Source organism: Delphinapterus leucas, chromosome 3, assembly GCF_059928025.1.
Source record: "Delphinapterus leucas isolate spDelLeu-1000000601 "Yukka" chromosome 3, BTC_Dleu_Yukka2, whole genome shotgun sequence".
Lineage (NCBI taxonomy): Eukaryota > Metazoa > Chordata > Mammalia > Artiodactyla > Monodontidae > Delphinapterus > Delphinapterus leucas.
The window spans coordinates 30,887,577-30,909,466 of NC_143131.1; the positions used below are offsets into that span (position 1 = coordinate 30,887,577).

At 40.7% G+C, this 21,890-nt stretch overlaps 1 protein-coding gene and 1 long non-coding RNA gene across 4 annotated transcripts in view; one reads left to right on the forward strand and one right to left on the reverse strand.

The window, feature by feature from the left end:
- The window catches only part of SPEF2 (sperm flagellar and cilia associated 2), a 174,576-nt gene that overhangs the window by 88,183 nt on the left and 64,503 nt on the right, over positions 1-21,890 (forward strand). The window contains exons 19-24 of the mRNA XM_022599378.3: positions 162-236; positions 7,137-7,285; positions 11,993-12,120; positions 12,204-12,342; positions 15,709-15,846; positions 18,945-19,096. Of these exons, the coding sequence (XP_022455086.2) occupies positions 162-236; positions 7,137-7,285; positions 11,993-12,120; positions 12,204-12,342; positions 15,709-15,846; positions 18,945-19,096 (781 nt within the window). The remainder of the gene's footprint in view (positions 1-161; positions 237-7,136; positions 7,286-11,992; positions 12,121-12,203; positions 12,343-15,708; positions 15,847-18,944; positions 19,097-21,890) is intronic.
- Positions 1-21,890, reverse strand: part of LOC111187578 (uncharacterized) — a 70,202-nt gene that overhangs the window by 29,980 nt on the left and 18,332 nt on the right. The window contains exons 2-3 of one of the 3 annotated variants that reach the window (XR_016392623.1): positions 12,107-12,294; positions 4,710-4,820 (exon numbers count right to left, since the gene is read on the reverse strand). This is a non-coding gene — a long non-coding RNA (uncharacterized LOC111187578). The remainder of the gene's footprint in view (positions 1-4,709; positions 4,821-12,106; positions 12,295-21,890) is intronic. The other 2 variants (XR_016392624.1, XR_016392622.1) reach the window with 2 other exon arrangements.

Sequence of the window (21,890 nt, forward strand, 5' to 3'; positions counted from 1 at the left end):
CTGTCTTCAGATTAATTTTAACTCACAGTAAAGGCCTAAGCCATTTTAGGTAGTTCACAAATATAACTGTTTTTGAGAAATAGCATTTGATTGCTTACAAATCATAGCCCAGGATATTGAAGAAAATCATCAATGATAATTATGTGTTGAATTTTGTTTAGAACCCCCGCATGGTAATCGAGAATCTCTTCAGGAAGGAAAAGGGAAGAAAAGTGAAACTTCACTCAAAAGAAAAGGTACAGATCAAGATAGATACGATTAAATATAATTCTTCATTTTATAATTTTCAGTGAAAATAGCTATATTTATGTAGTAGTATACACTGAATACCTCTCTCGGGCATTTGTAAACCATAAGCCCTTGCCAATAAAACAGAACCTCAGTGTTTCTGTAGCCTGGGTCTTAGCAAAGGCCCTGCTGAGAAAAGTGATGCTTGTGAGGAATAATTTAGAGAATATCTAAGACACAGAATATCCATTCATCATAGATATTATATGTGTTATCCTTGGGCTAAGCTATGCCATCAGAAAACTACTTGCTGAACCATATTTTCTTGGGTCCCCCATAGAATTGCTTTCACTGATAAGCACTTTGATATAAAGTCCTCAACACAATAGCAGTGGAGGTAAAACATTTATTATACCAATAATAACCTGGTATTTTATTTTCTGAAGGGATAGTATGCCCACCACATCATTCAGTCACCCCTATGTGAAATCCTAGGTGGGAAATTTCATTCAGAATCAAGGAACTGGAAAATCTTTCTTCCTCTGCATGGCTAGATAGTTAGCACCTCTAACTGATAGCACTTCCTTTTCTGTTTTGGCTGTCTAGAAGTGCAGAAACAAATTAGTGCCTATAAGATTTTAGTATCTGCGCAAGGACCTAGATCCCAGAGTCTGCTTTCTAATTCCTCTCCTGGTTTTGACCTTCTACTTTAAGTTGCATTTTTCCTGACCCTAATTTCTTTTTTTTTTTTCTATTTTATTTTAACTATTTCTGTGAAATAAGGAGGATAAAATTTTGTAAATAATTGATAGTTGGTAGAAGAAAATAGGCTTTAAAAAGCATATTAGTTAGATTGTACATTGAAGCTGCTACACCAACCAATGAAAGATTGAAATGCAGTGACGGACACATACAGTTGACTTTTGCAGGGTACATACAAAGGGGGTTGTCATGAAGTATGTACCTTTGTTTAATTTTACATTACAAGTTGCCAGTGTAGTAGCAGCCCAAGACTGTGCCATGTTCAGAAAATGATGGGCTTGAAAGGATCTTTATTTTGGCATTTAAAGATGCATAACCATGATTCTCAAAGAATCTTACCCTTCTCTGATTATATGACCTCATAGGCATATATAACTAGAGTCATTGGTGAGTTAACACTGAGATGAAAAATTTACCTATAATTTTGGCTATAATTTATGCTCTGCTCTATCTTACCTGTTTACAAATAGGAGAATAATTTTCACATTTACATTATGCATCCCTTGCTTTCTTATTGTGATCAGCAAAAGCAAATGAAGGATCAGCATAGAATCATCAAAAATAGGAATTAAATATATTTATGCATATTAGGTGCCAAATCGTCAAGTTAGACATAATAATTCACATGCTTTGAGAGCATCCTTAGATGAAAGTATACACACTCAAACCATAAGCAACTACAAGTTCAACCAGTAAAATATATATTCACTGGAGTCATGCAGTTAGCTCAGTTTAAGTACCTCCAAGAACTTTCAAACATTTTTTTGCTTTTATTTTACTATTGTGTTTCTATTTCCATAAACACAATTTCTACTGTGTTCAATAATATTTGAAATAGGTAAACTCTCGATCAAGATTTAGAAGTCTTTCTTTTACATAGAAATGCTGTTGTTTTGGCATGTATAACAGGATTTCTTTCATTAAGAGGAAGTCTTAATGATTTTAATTCTTAATATTTGGAACTAATTCCATTGGGGGTGAACACGATTGATTGGTTATCTGTTTACCTCACAGGCTGTTTGACACCAATTATACTGAAAACATCTCTTATGGTTTGAGGAGCCATCTCCTTTTTCCTTCCTTCAGACTTATCATTGTTTCCTGCTATTGGCATCTTCGATTCATCCCTATTTTTCTCTGTGTATTAGATCAATCCCAACCTTCTCCCTCCAAAATCTTGACACGGAAATGCCATTTGCAATTGTATTTATGGTGTTCTTAAAGCATTTCTTATTATCCTCAACCATTTGCCATGGCCCCATTTTACTCCTTCATAAAATAAGGGCTTTTCAACTCTATGACCTTACATAGGAGGTGTTAATTAAGGGCTAAATGAAGAGTTTTCCTTAATCAACCAATTTCAGAAAATGCTGAGTTACATCAAATTAAAATGTTTTTCATCTCAACTGAGATAGATGTCAATATAGATATGTATCTCCTGTGATCATCTATCTCTAAGGCAGTAGGAGGTACACTATGTAATATCCCAAAACATTGTGGCTGCAGAACTCTCTCTTGGAGGGGTATCCATTGGGACTAGAGCTCTGTGGAATAAATGTTTGGAAATCACGATCTCTTTAGTTCTTCTGGCCTGCCCATGTATTAGTGTTGGGACTGTCCCAGTGCTTGCCTTCTGATCTGACTTAAAGTTTAGGTGCTACCAGGCCACGTAGCAATAAATGTTATGTCAATGTTATAAACGTTAATGACATTTAATTGGAAAGACATGGAAGAACAGAGAAAAAAGATGAAAGTGAAATGGAATTGAAATACCTAGATGCATCTACTAACATGGTGGCTCTTTAAGCTCAGTCCTGTACCAGCAGCATTTGCATTACCTGGGAATTTATTAGAAAAACAAATGCTTGGTCCCACCCCAGACCTACTGAATCTGAAACTCCTGGAGGGGTCCAGCAATTTGTGTTTTAATAAGCCCTCTAGGGAATTCTGGTGATCCCTAAAGTTGAAGAATTACTATATTGATGCCCAAGACTTATTGATGCCCAAGACTAAAATTCCAATTTTAGCCATTGGAATATCAGAAACATTCAGTTATTTCTAACGTATTACTTATAATATGTCCTGTTCCCCAAAATATTTAAGTTGGATTACAATTTTAGAAGCAACATGTATATAACAATACTTTGAAATAGAAATAAAAAGCCCTAAGTTTTTCTAAGATTAATTTCTAAAATACATTTTTTATCACCTGGGACCTTAAACAGAGGAGAGTATGTGGTGCAATGTACAAGGTCTTAATAGATTTTAGAGCACATGCAAAACACACTAGGTTTCATCTGAAAGTTGATGATTAATGTACAGTCATGGTTCAGATATCAAAATTCCACAATCTCCTTTGATAACATAATTCATAATCATAGTAACAAACTACCTCTTATGGAGTACCTACCCTACGCCAGGCACTATACAAGATAATTTTTATATTCTTGCATAATCCTCATAACCACCTGTGAAGTATAAATGATCATTTCCCACTTCAAAGATGAGGAAATGGAGAGTCAAAATAAATAAGGTAGGGCTTCCCTGGTGGCACAGTCGTTGGGAATCCGTCTGCTGATGCAGGGGAAGCAGGTTCGTGCCTCGGTCCGGGAGGGTCCCCCGTGCCGCGGAGGGGCTGGGCCCGTGAGCCATGGCTGCTGGGCCTGCGCGTCCGGAGCCTGTGCTCCGCAACGGGAGAGGCCACAACAGTGAGAGGCCCGCGTACCGCAAAATAAATAAATAAGGTAGTGTTTTGTTAGGAATCATTAACCTATGAGAAGGGAAAGTTAGAGCCTCTTTACACTTTGGCGAATGTCATCAACACTCCATATTAACTCTCAACACTATTCTCATAGCTTCCCTGGATTTTGCCTTAATACCATCATCTAATATAAATGAGTTAAATAATATTATTTATACTCTTTAGTATGAGTCTTTCAATGAATTGACTTCTCAGACTGTAGCTTTTAATAAAATTTTCACCACAAGTAGAAAAATTAAATTGTAATTTAATTGTAATGCAATGTAAATAGAACACAGTCTTAAAATCAATTTATGAGCTAAGCAAATAGTATTAAAAGAACTACTCTAAAGCTTGCAAATTTCTAAATATCAGTCTAATGAACACTTTTGAACATGAATTACATCAATAGACACTAAAAGGCAATAAAGTAGGACAGTCAAATGCATGGACTCTGGAGCCAGCCTGCCTGGGCTGACATTCTAGCTCTGCCATTTACCATACGAGTGACTTAGGGCAAGTAACTTGACCTTAGTGAGTCTCAGTTCTCTCGTATGTAAAATGAGGTCATAAAAATAACTTCTCTGTGGCTGTAGTAAGGAATTAGTAAAACTACAAAAAAGCAGCTGGAACAGAATCTGGCTCAGAGTAAATGGGGCTAAATAAGTATGGGATATGATTATTGACTCCAGACCAAGTTATTAAAGACTGTGGGCAAAAAGGGGAATCCTTTGCAAAATTGACTTAAGGAGTTTCCAACGCTTGTCACTGAGTATAATTATACTAAAATCAGGTCCTATAAAGGATTCCAAATAACCAGTCCTCATTACTTTATAGTTGTCCACGTTCCATATCTCCAGCTCCACGTAGACTAACAACATGAACTCTAGGACACCAAGGAGAGAAAACTTTTCCAAACTACCTTCTCAATAGCGATTTGGAGAATAAGCTGATTCATGTTCCATCTCTGGCTCCTTACCTGGCACTGACCTCTTTCTCTTCCTGGCCACATTGCTGCAGAGCAGAAATTTTCATCTTATCCAAGGCATCCTGAGTCTCCACTTCAGTCACCAACCAGAGTCATTTTTCGCTGAACCAAGGCAATAAGAAAGCCATCACTGTTAACCAGTCCTCTAACTTCTACCTAGGGAAGCCCTTAATTAAGCCAGATCCTACTAGGAAATATTTTAGGACTGAAAGGTAATAATAATGCCTTTCTTTAAAAAAAAAAATCAGACTTTTTGCATCTTTTCCTTCTTCCTACAATCCTCTCATCTCCCTGAGTAGTGCCAACTTAATCTGAAAGTGTTCTAGTTTTCTTAATGTCCTCTCATCAATAGATGAAATTTATTCTTACCTTTACTGAGCTCCTACTATGTTATTTTCTTTGCTCAAGCCTATTGCTCTATAGATTCAACTTTGACCATTTCTTTACAGATAAAATGATTAAATAAATCCCATGTCCTAAAATTGCATTTTTCTTTTGACCTTATTTTATTTATACTTGTTCTCGCTCCACGTGCTTCTGTGTAATACCATTAGGTTCTTATAACTGGACAAAAAAAAAAAATTTGCTAAAATCTATCTTTACTATATGCTAAGCATAGATTACTCTCCAGAATTTTATGCATAAGAATGGCCACATTGAGGACTCAATAATCCAACTTCCAAATGAAAGCAAATATCTTATTAGAAACTGAAGTCTTCATATGGCTGCGTGGGTGGCGCAAGGAATGACCCTCATGACATTTGAGATGTCGATAGATTTTGTTCACAAGTGGCATCTACTCTCACTCACTGTGACATAGATACATTTTTTATTCATTCAAATCTTTTACCCTTGCATTTTCATTGTTAACAATTAGATAAAAGTTAAATGAGATCAAAGCACATCGTCCAAAAATGTTCCCTGGCTCCCTTAGTTTTCACTGAACGATCATGATATGTAAGAAAAGAAGAAAAAGGAACTCATTCCAGTCTCACGTTTATAATTACAAAGTTCTCCTTAGGAATTCTCCTTTGAGAAATTCATCTTAAAGTGGCCATAGTATTGTCACTTTTATTTCACCAGAAATTCAGTTCAGAGAATGAAAAATTATCATATAGAAAAATATATCAAGTTATGAACATTTTTGGTTTTCACCTGAAAAAAGATGCTCTTAAATTTTTCTAATTAAAAATACCTAGATGGAATTTTAAACTTGTAGATGACGAATACTGGTTTCAATTGTATAAGTAGAAGTCATTTAAACTGTTCATATGACATAATTAACAATATCCCCTTTACTTATAATCCATATATTTTAAACTAGTATAAAAGTGGAAGATGTATTTACTTTTCTAAACAGCATTATCGTTAAATAATACTCAAAGAAATATATTTTGGGGAAAGAAAGTGCTGCAAATTCTGTAGGCATCTATAAACTGCATCTAAAATCTTAATAAGGAAACTGAAAATAAGTGGAATTTAAACTGAGTGAATTTCTAAACTATAACTTTGATCCTTTAAGGAAATATCAGTGCTTTCTGAGTTAAGGTAGTTTGATCAGTCACAGGATCTTTCAGACCATAAGGGTACTGCTTCGCGGGTCTGGAATCCCCCCTGGATGTTCTCACAGAGAGTGGGGCACACGCCCTTTCTGGATTCCGAGCTGAAATTAGGCCGCTTTCTCTTCCTCCTTCTCCACCTCCTTTTCTTTCTTCTCCTCCTTCCTCTCTCTTTCCATTCCCTCTCCTTCTCCCTGCTCCCTTCTTCTCCCCTCCCGCCCATGCCTTAATTCAGCCAGACCTACGGTACAGCAGTCGCCTTCATCCCTACACCCTGACTGTAGAAAGAGATATAGATTCCCCCGCTCAGAAGCCCTCTGTCTCATCCAGGGAATGTGGGAATATTCAGGAGGTACCCCTTCTCCTCTGCTACATCCCTCACTGACTCCTACAATAGCATTCTTTCTTCCTGCTCCTCCCCTGGGTTTCAAAAAAACACCAAGAGCACCGCTCCTGTTACAGCTACTCTCTTTCTCATTCAGGGTGAGTGTTTAGTTTGCCAGTTTTTGCAATAGTAAATAAAATACACTTTTTTCTGGTGCCTAAACTTTGTAAAACCCGTGTGTTCATTGTGGAAGCAAGGACAGAAATGAAAATAAAATATCAAGTTGTTTTCCATAGCTAATTGGACAAGAGAAGTTGCATTGCTTTAAAAAAAAATTGCTTTTGGTATTATTGGTTAATTTGGGGGCTATAGAGAATGACGTTTTTTATTTTTTATTTGATAAGGCTGCCCAAAGTTGCTTAAAATGTAGTTAATGAATTGCCTGAGATCCATGACACCATAGGTTTACCCACCCACCACAATCTGGTCCCATTCATCTCCTTGTAATGGCATGATTTAATATGCATGTTTAAGGTTCTCCCAGAGGAAAATCTCCAGGAGGGAAAGTTCCAGTAAAGAAATCACCTGCTGACTCTACAGATGTGTCACCTGCTCCAGTAGTGCCACCCCCACCTAAGCCAGGATCAGAAGAATGGGTTTATGTGAATGAACCAATTTCTGAGGTACGGCAGTTTAGACTCAAGCTAGTAGAATCTGTTCTTTCTCCTCTTTATAGGAAGATTCACACCATTATTTGCACCATCCAAAAGGCCTTTTGTAGCTGGTAATATATATATTCATCAAAAGGCCGAGGTGATCTTTTGAGAATACTCATTGATTCGCATCCCATGCTTTCTCTCCTCCCTAAAATTTCTGAGTCATGCTTTGAGCGGCTGTTGAGTGCTGCAATCAGGGGAACAAATGGGTTCTTTGAGGACCAATTTTCACCCCAGGGACAAGCAGAGATGCAGTTTCCTGGAAGAATATCTTTCCCAGAACACATATCCACAAATTATAGCCCTCCAACCATGCTGTCATGCCCACATCATAATGCTTTCAAATGAAGTTTAACCCCTGACTTTTTAGAAATAGAAGGAAAATTTTGAAGCTAACCAAACTAATAAAAGAACAGAGTGCTATCTGGCCTCAGCTCTTTAAATGGGTACCCTAGTGTCAGGCAAGGAGAGGCCCAGGTGAGCCCTGGAAGCTCCATTCAGTTCTTTATGCTCTGACAGCTGCAAAGCCCAGTTGTCACCTAGGCAAATCAGGCTGCTTTAATAGATAAATCATCTTGGGAGAATCACACAGAATGGTCTTTCTTTTAAAACTTTTTAAAAGACAAAGAGTTTTTTGAAAGACTCAGTCCCTGTCTTCTTAATTCCAGTCCTCCATGGTTTCTTACTCTTATGAACTTTTAGCCCTGACCATCTGTGCCAGGCACTTGAGACCCAATCATGAATTGCAATTTTTATTGAACATTCCTAGGGAAATGTCTTACTTATCTCCTCAATTATATTGTAAACTCTTTGGGGGAGGGTAGGAACATGTGGGCCAATTCACTGTATTCAATACAGAATCAAATACAGTGAGGGCCTCTAACTGTTTTGGCCTCTCCCGTTGCGGAGCACAGGCTCCGGACGCGCAGGCTCAGTGACCATGTCTCACGGGCCCAGCCGCTCCGCGGCATGTGGGATCTTCCCGGACCGGGTCACGAACCCATGTCCCCTGCATTGGCAGGCGGACTCTCAACCACTGCGCCACCAGGGAAGCCCGATAAGGCTTTGATGAATTAATTAGCATTGAGGGAGAAATTAGAACAGAAAATATTTGAAGATGAGAACATTAAATGATAGAATTACAGATGGGTGTAATTACTATCACTCAGCCAAATAGTAGCTACTTTGAAAAATAAATATATTCAAGAACTATCATAGAAACAGGATACAGAAGTGGTTGTTGGGAAGGAGATAAAATTAAAATGATATTATTTGGTAGGAGTTGGAGAGTGAGGGGCAAAAATATTAAAATCTAATCCGTAATTCCAAACATTGAAGCCCTTGAGAGAAATAAATTCATAGAGGACAAGAGGGAGTGAAAAATAAATAAATATTCACACTGATATATGGCATCAGCTTCCATTGTAGATCTTCTAGTCAGGATCCTGGCAGAAAACAGAAGATAATTTAAAGAAAGTTGAATAAAGGATGATTTATATGTATGTGGCCAGTAAATGAGAAAATCTACAAGAATTAGATTGTTACCCTCAACAAGAGAGAGCCAGGAGCTATTATGGCCCCTAGGCCTGAGAAGGTGAGGACAGGAAGCAGATGTCTGGACCTCAGGAAGACCTGTGCATGGAGAAGGCCACCTGCCAGGGGCTGTGGCCTTCCCAGAGGATGCAGCCACCCACAGTGACCAGCAGAGAGGAGCAGGGAAGCATATAACCAAACCTCATGTCCTTCCTACTCTCACATCTTTTGACTGGGAGGTGGAAGGCAAGGGAGTTTCCTGAAGTAGTTCACATGAGTTAGCCTCCTAGAGCAATCACTGAGCAGGATGGAGAGTGAAGGATGGGGAGTTGGTCTGGAGGGATGATGGAAGGATATACAGCTCGGACCTCTAGTTACCTAAGTGAAACCATGTAGAGAGCTCCTTTTTGCTACAAGCAGAATTAGTCTAGAACCTGGAAACAAAGCAGGCCACATGACCTGCCCTAGTCCTTTTCTACTCTAAGCTTCTCACACATGAGCTGCACAGCTTACCTACTAATGGAGAGGAAAAACAGATGCTCAGTTAAATGAATTTAAATTTCAGATAACCAATGAAGGCATCCTATACTTTATCTGGCAACCCTAGTTCCAGGCCTTCCAGGGACCCCAGATATATCTTACCTCAATAGGCATGGGGAAGGAGACAGAGTGAGAGAAAGAAGGGGATTGCTTCCATATGTGGCTCTCTCAGGTGGAGGCAGCAACCAAGTTCAAGGGGAGCCTGGGTCCTTATCCCCTTACCAGCCCCAAGGGAAGGTTCAGAGACCACCAAGGAGTCAGTGGAGTGATAGGTCTTTGCTTGGAGGATACTTGCTTTGGCTGCCCAATTTCCTATTATGCTTCAGTCAATGAAGAGAAGACTATTTAATTGGAAAGGATAGGTCTTAACATCTAGTCACGTCACATAAGTTCAAGTGCCTAGACCCAGAAAAATAACATCCCAGAGAATTAAATAAACTACAGATGGGACATTATCAATAACTCATAGAAATCACAGAAGATACGGGAGAATCTAGAAGACCAGATGTGGACTAATGACTAAATGTTTAACAAACAGTGGACGGGATTTAGTAGCATACAAGACCAATGATCCAGATGTTAATCCCTGACAAAATTGGAGAGAAAATTATTAAACACATGCCTCTAAGCACTTGTAACATACAAAGTGATCACCCAGAGGTCAGACAGGTTTACTAAGACTAAGTCCTGCTGAACTGGCCTGTTCCTTTTCTTTGATAGCAAGGTTGAGTAGGTGGGTCAGAGAGGTACCATGAACATAGTATACCTTGAATTCAAAATAGTATTTGACAATTTCTCATGAAGTTCTTGTAAATAAATAAGAACTGTGAACAGGATGTTAGTTCAATTAGGTCCATTCCTAGGTGGTAACTCTCCTTGCACAGAGTGTTAATTAATGACTTGAAGTCACCAGGAGGGAAGTTTAGTAGTCAGCTTACTTAAAATGGTCTTCAGCACCACTCTGGATACCACATCTTTTAAGAGAGATCATGAAAAACTAGAAACCAGAGAGGGGCTCTAGGTAAGAGAAAGGTGTTAAAATAATTTCAGAGGAGCATTGAAAGAACTGTAAATGTGTATGATAAATGAATACTTGAAGTATGGTTAGACATAGAATCATAGGCCTTTAGAACCAGATGAAGCCATCCAGTGCCATCCAGTCTCCTGAAAATTTAACTGATGATAAAATTGGGTTCAGGTGACTCCGCTTACATCTATATTAACATTTGTTGAGTACCTGTTATTTGCAAATGCTGTACTAGATGCTGGAAATACAAAAGCAAGCGAGTTTCATCCTGAATCCCAGCCTACTTCTCCTCACCAGTGTCTTCAAATATTTGACAGGCTGTCATAGAGAAGATGGTGTGAATGTAGACTGTCCTTCTCCAAAGGGCACAGCTAGGGCTTATAAGTAGAAAATACAGAAAGGCAAATTTCTGCTCAACACAGGAAGCATTTTCCACTAACACAAGTTGTGTGACCCTAAAGGGGGTTGCATTGAAATGTGCCTAATGTATCAGTGAGGTCCACAGAGATTGGATAATCTGTCTCTAGATCTCTTGGCATGTCTCAGTTGAAGAGGAAGTTAGCCCAGATGACCTCCAAGGTCCCCATGTGCAAGCCCCTGAATAAATAAATGCACAACCAATAAGGGAAAAATTCGTACAGAAAGTTTATATTAAAATATAATATGGGGGCTTCCCTGGTGGCGCAGTGGTTGGGAGTCCGCCTGCCGATGCAGGGGACGCGGGTTCGTGCCCCAGTCCGGGAGGATCCCACGTGCCGCGGAGCGGCTGGGCTCGTGGGCCATGGCCGCTGGGCCTGCGCGTCCGGAGCCTGTGCTCTGCAACGGGAGATGCCACAGGGGTGAGAGGCCCGCGTACCGAAAAAAAAAAAAAAAAAAAGTATCTTCAATTTTATTTCAATTTGATTACTTCTTATTTTTCATTGTTTATTTGCATCATTAAAGATAATGTAAAAGAAACTTTCTGATTTTCATGGTGCACTTTACAGCAAAGGTAAAACCTCAAGGGAGAATTCAGAGAAATAACTCATCATCACCCTGACAAGAACCTAGATGTTCTCCAACTTAGGCAAAATGTGAGGTCTGTGATTATTCAATTCACTCATTCAATAAATATTTCTTGAGCACTTACTATGTCCCAGACATTGTGGTAATTATAGGAAAAACTGTTTAGTGGTGAATAAGATAGTAATTCTTCCTGGTTTTATGAGACTGCTGTTCTAGAGGTGAATATAGGCAAATAAATAAACAGTTATAATTAATGCCATCAGTTCTCTAATGAGAGAAGTACAGGGTGCTAAGGTGGGACTTCAGAACTTCAGAGGATGACCCTATACACTTGATGGATCAGGGAAGGATTTCTGGAAAAAAATATGTCTGCGCTCAGACATGAAAAATGATTTGAAATAGGAATTAGCTGGGGGAGGGGAGGAAGGAGGAGCAAGACGTTTCACAGAGATGCCTTAAGTGGCTACAGTTGCAACTTGATCTTCTTGCTTAGTAGTGCCCTTTTGACTCAATTACACAGAATAATTTTCACTTTGAAATTATGATTTTTATGCTTTACCATTTAACAGGAAATACGATCATTTTTAGTACCTTACTGGAAACTGATAGAAAATTCCTATATAAATTCCATCAAAACAGTACTCAGGCACCTGAGAGAAGGCCAGCATATGGTGATTGCTTACTTATATGATATTAGGTAAGTAAAGTTTCCAAAGTTACAACCGTGTAGTTTACATGCAGGACATATAAGCTCCGTCTGATTCTCTGAATGCCTTACAGAACAGATTTCCAGCAGTTTCTAAGGCGTCCGGACCACAAGCAAGATTTTGTATCTCAGTGGCAGGCTGATTTCAACTCTCTTCCTGATGACCTGTGGGATGATGAGGAAACGAAGGCTGAACTACACCAAAGAGTGAATGTAAGGGAGTCCATGACCCGCGGGGCCAGAGTTTCCACACTCTCAAATCTTGTACTTCAAAAGCCTAATTCAGGGCTTCCCTGGTGGCGCAGTGGTTGAGAGTCCGCCTGCCGATGCAGGGGACACGGGTTCATGCCCCGGTCCGGGAAGATACCACATGCCACAGAGTGGCTGGGCCCGTGAGCCATGGCCACTGAGCCTGCGCGTCCGGAACCTGTGCTCCGCAACGGGAGAGGCCACAACAGTGAGAGGCCCACGTACCGCAAAACAAAACAAACAAAAAAAGACTAATTCACCCCCTTCTTACTCTCATGAGGTGTGAGGATGAGGGGAGAAATGGTTTGAACACCAACCTGCCGACTTTCAAGAACAATCACTCTTCTGTACTTTGCGCTCAGAATGAGAATATGGTAGTCAATGCTTCTGGAAGGAGAAGCCAAGGCCAGCAGTGCAAGAGCATTCTGGGCATCTACTTTGTAAACTCCTAACCCTTTTGTTGGGTCATGTAAGTGTGTCCAAGCCTGGTATTAAGTACGTGCCTCTCTTGGATACAGTTATATGGCTGGTTGATGTCAGGGAGAAGGGGAATGAGGGAACATCCCAGAAAGCCTGAAGTGTTGCCTCTATCGAATAGATCCCTTGAGGGAAGGTACCAAATCTCATACATCTTGGTATTCCAGCAGCACAGTGCCTGGCACTTGGTAGACAGGCAGATTTTGATAAATTCATAAGTATATGATAAATTCAGAGTATATTACCCTGATGCTTTAGAAAAGGTCCTCTGATGTACAAGAAGCCAGATTTCAATCTCTCACCTTTTGTCTTTCCCGTGTAGATTTACAGAGCCCCTTATCCTGTCAGGGGAATTCTTTCCCCTTCAACAACCTTAAGTATAGGCTACTAGTAATCATATCTGATTATAATCTCAGTATTTATTTGTCAACGACAACAAATTCCCAAGCTCTACCCCCATGACCTATTCACTTGCTCTGTGAATATTTATTGAGCATCTACCATGGTCCCGGCACTGCTCAAGGGGCGGTGGGTTCAACACTGAACAAAAAGCCTATGACCTCAGGATGTTTATGTTCTGGGGGCCATAGTGCAAAGGATAAGCAATAAACAAGTAAATGTATAGCGAGTATGTCACTGATAATATGAGCTACAGGAAGGAGGAAAGCAGGGCAGGGAGGGAAGGAACGTTGATATACCATTTAGTATATGGTAGTTGTGGAAAGGCCCACTGAGAAGGCAATATTTGAGCAGACTCAGGACAGGAGAGATTGCATGAGATAAGCCATGCAGATTTGGGGAGGAAGAGTGTATCAGGCATAGGGAAAAGTGAAGACACTGAAGAGGGAGGATGCTTGGCGTGTTTGAGAGCAGTTGGAAAACCAGCTGGGAAGCTATTGAAATTAAGTGAAGGCATTATGGTAACTTGGATGACCAGGGTGCTGGAGGGTTTAATCCAGGAGGTATTGCATTAATCAATGTCCCAATAAACTGAAGTCTTAGACATTTCTCAAATGGTAATCCTAAAACATATCTGCCTTTCCTATCTCTTTCCTGCCTATTCACAATCCCGGCCCTCCTGTATTCCAAAAGTACCATATGTTTATTACAGACAGATTAGATATTTAAAAGAAGCAAAATTGGAAATGACAAATTCACCATCCTATTTGCCAGTAGTTAACCTCTTTATTCCTGGTAATATTCCTTGTTCTTGGCTTCTTTCATTCCAACCCTAAGAAGTTAATGGAAAGGTTCTGCTATCATGTTGTCCTCACTTTCCCATTAGAAAACCAAGCCACAGAGACACTGGTACTTGCTAAGACCTCCCAGTGAGTCGGGAGCAGAAAGAGAGCTAGAAACAAGGTCCCAGGCTCCCGCTTTTGTACTTTCTCCTCAACTGCTTCCTCTCCTGTCTTTTTAAAATGTATAAATGTTTGAGGAGCAGAAGCCAGTCCTCACTGGATGTCTGATATAGCATTTGTGGAAAGACCAGGGAGACGTCAAGGTCTCTCAGCTCTAAAAGAATGGCATACTGTTCTGATATTAGTGTATAGCTATAAAAATGCCTGTGATGCTTTCATTTCATGTGAAGCCCCCACAAGATAACAAACCAAAATGCTAAGTGTTCCATAAACACAGCATCACAGAAGTAAAATCCACTATAGGCACTGGAACCAAACTGCTTGCGTTCGAATTCCTGACTTTACCGCGCTGAAACCATAGGCAAGTGACTCAACATCTCTGGGCATCAAATTTCTCATCAGAAACTTCTCCGTTGGTTACTGTGGGGATTTGTGAGGTAATCAACGTCAGGCACTTAACACAATGCCCAACACACAGTAAATGTTCAATCAATTATTATGATCGTGAAAACTGTCAAGTTTTATTGGACTGTATATATTTTCTTAATGGAATTTTAATTAAACAGATATTTTATTGCTATGAATAAGATTATGATACTGTTTATAACTGAGGAATTATTGTGTGCTAAATACTGTGCTAAGTGCTTTACAGGCTTAGGCTAACTGCAGCACATCCAAAGGGTAAACTCTATCCCCGTTTTACAGGTCAAGGAACTGAGCCCTAATCTAGTGGTACAGACAAACCACAGGCTCATATCCTGTCTCCACCACTTGCTCATAATGTGACTTTAGGAAAATAACCTCTCTGTGACTGACTCAGTATCCTTATCTACAAAATGAAGAAAATAATAGGACCCAAGGTGGTTGTGAGGCATTAAATGAGTCAATATAAGTATAATGACTTATATTCTGAACACTGACACACATAGAAAGGTATCATCAACATTATTCCTCAGGATCTGGTAAGTGGCAGAGCTGGGATCTTTAAAAGGTGTTTTTTTCACTGCTAGCTCTGTAATCCAAAGCTTATTTTCAGACAATCCAATTAAGCTCAGACCCTATTTCTTGGAGAATGACATGCTCCACTCATGATTAATTAACAAGTGCCCTTGCTGTGTTAAGTGCCCTCGGATTCAATAAAGCAGCATATTTCTTGCACCAACAATACACCATTTCCTCAAAAATTCCCTGAAAGGTCTTTTTTGGCCAATCAAATCTTGTGAGGAAGGATTAGAATACATAAAACATAGCCCCTCATGAATAAAGTAAACTGTGGACCTGGGCACAAGGTGTGCTGAGGGGGTCTTAGAAAATTAAGGCCTGACAGAGTAGAAACAAAATAAACATTTGTTTACCGAAGGGATAAAATATACGAGTGTATTAGGTCTAAATTTTCTTCAGACACATTAAGACAGGCAAAGGATTTTAGTTTTATTATACGGAGGTCATCTGAGCTGTGATTCTGAAGCCTCACAGCAGTGTTTGTGTGCAGGATTTACGGGAACGCCTGTGGGACATCTGTGATGCCCGCAGGGGAGAGGCAGAGCAGGAGTGTCTGGACATCATTAACGAGAGCTGGTTGCAGGATGTGATCGGAATCGCGATGAACCATTTCTTCTCACTGATGCAGGTAAGAGCGGCCGGTCAGGATGACACAGACTTCTCTCCATGGCCACGTCCGTCCTGTAACCACTCCTCTGGGAATGTGAGGGGATTGTTTTACTCACAGCACTCTGCCCAGCCTGAGCTCCAGCTTGCCAAGGAGGTTAGCTGAAATAAGCCATTCTGTCCCCAGCCAAACAAACACCAGAACTGGTAGCATCTCAAGCTACAGCTCACCAGCTGTTTCCAAGTGGCCTAGAGCTGTGGAGGGGACAGCAGAGACGGTGTCTGTCCTGGGTCGTTACCACACCAGCCTCTCCCAGCGGACACCCAAAGTGTCCCCGGGAAAGCAGCCCTGCCACAAGAGCGTGGGCTGGATCAGACTCAGCAGGCACTCGATTCCTGAAAAACGTTTGTGTCCAGATTGGAAAAATAGACCATTCATTGGAACAATCTGATTAATTTATTTTTGCAGCCCGTTAAAATAATGAATTGCACTGGACAAGTTGAAGAGACAGACGTTGATTTTATGCCAAGGTATTGTCAACAATAGGGGAGAGAGCACAGACCAAGTCTGGATACCCAGCTCTGCCAAGAATAAGGGCTGGAGGGTTTTTAAGAACTGGGGCAAGGTGGGGTGTCATGCACAACCTGTGTTGCTTGATTGGCCTCGTCTAAAGGAAAAGTAAACTTTCCCTTCTCTCTTTTTTTTTTTTTTTTTTGTGGCCTCTCCTGCTGCAGACCCAGCCACTCCACAGCATGTGGGATCTTCCCGGACCAGGGCGCGAACCTGTGTCCCCTGCATCAGCAGGCAGACTCTCAACCACTGCGCCACCAGGGAAGCCCTCCCTTCTCTTCTTGATGCACGTAGTTTTACAACTTGGAGCAAGGTGTCTTCCTAAGTCAGACTCCGCTCCTCCCAGAGGACCAGGACATAGGAGTTCCATTTTCATTTCATATGCTTACATTTCAAAGAGATGGTTCCCAGGTTCTTGAGAGAGACAGTTCTGATTTCTAAAACCAGCAGGAGGATTTTGAAAAGATTTACATCTCAAAGGGACAGAGAATGGACTTACAAAGACAAGTTTCCTAAAGTAAATACTCTGAGAAAAGGGAGGTCAGGAGTCTGGAGTTAGGAAGAAACCTGTCTATAGCTTAGTCATGCTGAGAGGATTATGAAGGCTGTCTTGGTCAAGCTGTGTCTACATGAGTATATTTTCCTAAGAAAATAGCAGTGAGGATAGAGTAGAAAAGGGTACCTTTCAGATCTTGAACTGATTAGCTTACAGGAAGAGTTACTGCAGGAAATGAGAATATTTAGCTGAGGATCACTGGAGCTAGCGCATAGTAGGTCTTCAATAAATCCTTGTTCAACAAATGACCGTGGATGCGAGTACTTCCAGCACTCACAGGGACAAGCCCCTGGTTCGGGAGCAAGCTGGACCACAGGAGGCAGCGGCCTGAGAAGCAGTAGCAGCCTCACTGATTGCTAGCTCTGGGATCCAGGTGGGGGCTCCAAGGCATGGGCTGTGCTGAGGATGAAGGCAAGACAGCCAGCAGCCTAAACCTGCCTGGGTAACATCCCTGGGACACCAGTTTGGGTAAGCAGAGATTGAATGCTGGAACAGCTGTTTCAAAGGTTTATGGTAGAAATAACTGAAACCCAGTAACGAAGGCAAAGGGATTAGAGAATTTTTGTAAATCATTCCCATTAGTCCAAGCAATATATGCCTCTTTCAGAAATGGTAAAACTCTTACACCCCACAAGACCTACATTTCAGACCCTCTCCCTGAGAAACAGAATCCACATCTAAAGCCAACTAGGAAAAAAGAGGGTAAAGGAAATAAAGGCTAATATTTATTAAGTTCTTACTCTGTTCTAAGGACCCTTCATGTGAAGGTTAAACCTTCACAACAACCCTAGGCTGTCAATTCTTTCACAATCCTCATTTCACAGATGAGGAAACTGAAGCAAACCTAGATGAAGTGATTTGCCCAATGCCACGTGTCAGTAGTAGGAGAGCTGGGATTGGGACTGAGGGAATCTAACTCTTGAGCCAGTAGCCCTAACCACTGCTTTGTCATCAGTGTTCACATAGTTAAAGGCTGGCCACCTAGAACAGAAGAAACCTAGTTCTGCACTGATTGGCATGATTCTATGAAGAACCAAAGCTGTAAACTACAGGAGAGTAGTAGATTTCAGTTCAATAAATGAAGAACGATCCTAATGATTGGAACTGTCCATCGAATAACAGACTTTTCAGGTACTTGAGCTGCTGGTCCAGGAGCTCATAAGCAGAAGCTTGCACATATTTATGGAGGGGAAAGAATCTTCATGAAAGTTTTCAAGGGCCTGTGCCTAGATAAGTGTTTCCCAAAGTGGATTCCACGGAACACTAGTCCTACAAGATGTTTCACAAAACAAGGACTTGATGATCAGAAGACTTTGGGAAGGGCCATGTACTCTACCCTTCCCTCTCCCTGGGAGATTGACAAGCATATTGACATATTAAGATATTAAGATGCGCTGCAATAAAGAAACTCTTTTGGTATGTTAACCTAACATTTCTGAAATTATTTGACGTTGCAAAGTTTTTGTTTGTTTTTTTCCCAGCATGGTGCTCATTAAGAGCTTATAGGACAAAGCTTCTACAAAATAAATTTTAGAAAATGCTATTCTAGATGATTTCTTTCAAAACTAAGTTTTTGTGATGAGAGAAACAGTAAGAAAGCATTATTTACTAGTTACCATAAATCTGAGAGGACTTTTGATCAATTCTGCTTATATGATATATGATGGCATCTTATTCAGGGCTTCCCTGGTGGCGCAGTGGTTGAGGGTCCGCCTGCCGATGCAGGGGACACGGGTTCGTGCCCTGGTCCGGGAAGATCCCACGTGCCGCGGAGCGGCTGGGCCCGTGAGCCATGGCCGCTGAGCCTGCGCGTCCGGAGCCTGTGCTCCGCAACGGGAGAGGCCACAACAGTGAGAGGCCCACGTACCGCGCAAAAACAATAAATAAATAAATAAATAAATAAATAAAATAGTGCTTACAGGGCTTATATAGAACATATGTACAGATCAGCTTGTTCTGTCTTGGGTATTAACACTCGTATTTTCTATTAAAGGCAGAACTGAACCGTTTCCAAGATACGAAGAGACTGCTTCAAGATTATTACAGGGGAATGGAATGTAAAATCCCAACAGATGACACTAAGAGATTTACTCGAGTCCCATTGGTCCAACTGGATAGTAAAGATATTTTGGAATTCCAGCTTAGGTAAGGCGGGCTATCACGTTGCACTCTTATCAGTCTCAACATAAAGCTTTGCGATTTTAAATTGAATACCACTAATAAAACCACAGTCTTGTATCTGCTAATCCAAAATCCAAAAAAAACTCCAAAAACTGAAAACTTCGCCTCAAGACTATTGATATGCATTATTTATCCCACTTATAGTGAATATCTACTCATTTTTGCTGCAGAGATGTAGTGTGTTTTGTTACAGAGTGCTTCCAACAGACTGCTGGGGATATTATGGAATATATAGTATATACAAATTCTGAATTCTGAAACACTTTTGACCACAAGGGTTTCTAGTAAGGGATCGTGACCCTCTACCAGTTTTATGAAAGGTCCCAAGCTGCTCTGTGTGTATGTGGGCATTTGTGTGTGTGCATGGCCTTATATAAATGACAATGGCAGGTGTTATGAGTCTTCTTTTACAGGTTAGGAAATTGAGAAACAGTAAAGACTCAGTCATATGTGATTATGACTTTGTGAGACTGAAACTTAGTAGCAGTCTAACATCAGATTCCCACCGGTAAGAAAATAAACTTGGTGGTAAGGGTGGAAGAAAAAATGACATTTTCAGGCAATTACTAGCTATATGTAAGTAAATTAAAACAATTTGTTTGGGAAAGTCACCCCAACTCTCTTAAGACTTGGTTTCCTTATCTGTAAAGTAGGGCTGTTGTGAAGATTACAGAAAATGAAATCCTCAAAACACGTAGCACCATGCCTGGGAGTCAGAAGACTTGAGACCTAGTCCCAGTGCCTCTCAATAAGTGATGACTATTATCGTCATCATGTTATTGCATAATATGACAACAAACTCTTCTTCCTCACATGCACTGTTTTAATTGTGAGTATCGCATGTTCTTACATTCCTCATTTTACCCTCCCCTATTCCAGAAAGGATTTGCAATGGCCTGTGCATGATAGGATTCCACAGTGATCTGAGGCCCATTTCTCTCTAGGCTTCTTCCATCTGGTCCCATCATGTCCTTGTCAGGACCACGACTAAGCAAGAAAACACAAGAAGTCTGAACCCTCTTTTTGACACAGATACAAGTGAAATGTTTAACTCAGCAAGCTTCTGAAAGAGACCTTTGTAATTAAGAACAATAAAAATTTCCCAAAGTGATATGAACAGCCAGAGTCATCAAAAGAGGCCAAGTTTCAATGTCTACAGTAGCAGGGCATTCTGTTCTTAGCACAAAATAGCAAGTCAGGCATAATGGGGAAGCTATTAATGTTGGTTAGTAGAATGAAACAGGCAAAAGAACAGCCAGTTCTTACTTTTTGCAAAACACTCTGCACCAGTCTCAACCTCAGATCGCTGCTGTGAGTATCCCCTGGAACTCTCAGCCAATCAATGCGTCAACCAACCAACCAACCAGTCTCTTTAATATGTATAGGGAAACGAACAGAGTGTTAAGCATGTTCACATAGCTTGTCTATTTTATTCCTCCAACAACCTAATAATAATAATAATAATGGTGTTAACTAATAACCAATAATGTGTAACAATATTATTATTATATTTGTAATTTTCCCAGAAGGAATGGAGCCTCAGAAAGTCGAGTGACATGCCCCAGTTCGTATCTACTGATACATCTACTCATAGTGAGAGGTAGCTGACCAGAATTTTTCCCAGTAAATGAATTCTAAATCCAAATCCCTTTTCTAAATGATACGTCACCACTGCTGTCCTCCAAAGCAAGGTGTTAGGAACGCCTATTGCCCCGTATTAAACATGTAGAGATGATCACACAGCCTTTATCTTATTAGACACGTGAATCTCACGTCTCAGTGACTGAGATTAAGCACTACTTGATTATTAAAACGTCAGCTCTCCTTGTGGGTGGACATATACTGAGTTGTGGACCCTCAACACATTGCTTTTATAAGGCATGGTGCACTGTCAGAATTCCAGGCGCTATGAGAGTCAAAGAGCCAACTTCAGAAAACCTCGTCTTATGCTTCAAAACAAGGCCAAGCTAATTGCGTGCTGGAGTTCACAGCCAGCTTTCTGCATCACTGCTCTGGTCCCTAGCAACTTGAGTCTGCCAAGCCAAATGCTTGTTCCTCCTCCAATTTTAGCAAAGGCATCCTTGGAGCTCCTCTCTGCCCATTCCTTGCCCTAGCTGAAAACTCTTCCTATGTTCTATCACCGAGGGGGATCCCAGCGCAATTAGCATTCTGCTCGGTGGATCGTTCCCTGCAGTTAGCCTTTGAGATCCTGGGATCCTTCAGGGATAGAACATTCCCAGGGGCAGCTCTAAAATCTCTACATAGGGGCAGCAATATGGTCGAGAAAGGGGGAGAGACAGCTTAACTCTGTGTTCGCACAGCACTTTACGAAACAGAGACAGCCTTCATCACCCATTCTCAAGGGTAGGGAGGGCTGCTGGAGCTCTCACACCTCCGTGGGTCACCCCCTTGCAGACCTCACATCTGTCATATCCTGCTTTTTAACTGTCTACTTCCGGAAGCCAACTGCTAGTCGTTTTAAAGAAGTGACGTCCAGTTCTATTGGTTTGCTTTTCATGACTGATTTATACCTTGTCAGAAGTTTATATCCCAGATAAATTTCAAACTTCAGTGTCTTCATAATTGCCACTGTTTAATCCCCCTCCTCATAATTACTGAGAATTAGACCTAAAAATTATGTTTTAGCATTGCTTGTCTCTAGTTTCCTCTTGTTAGGCTTTCTAGACCATAAAACATTTTTTTTCTTTTTTAACATCTTTACTGGAATATAATTGCTTTACAAGGGCGTGTTAGTTTC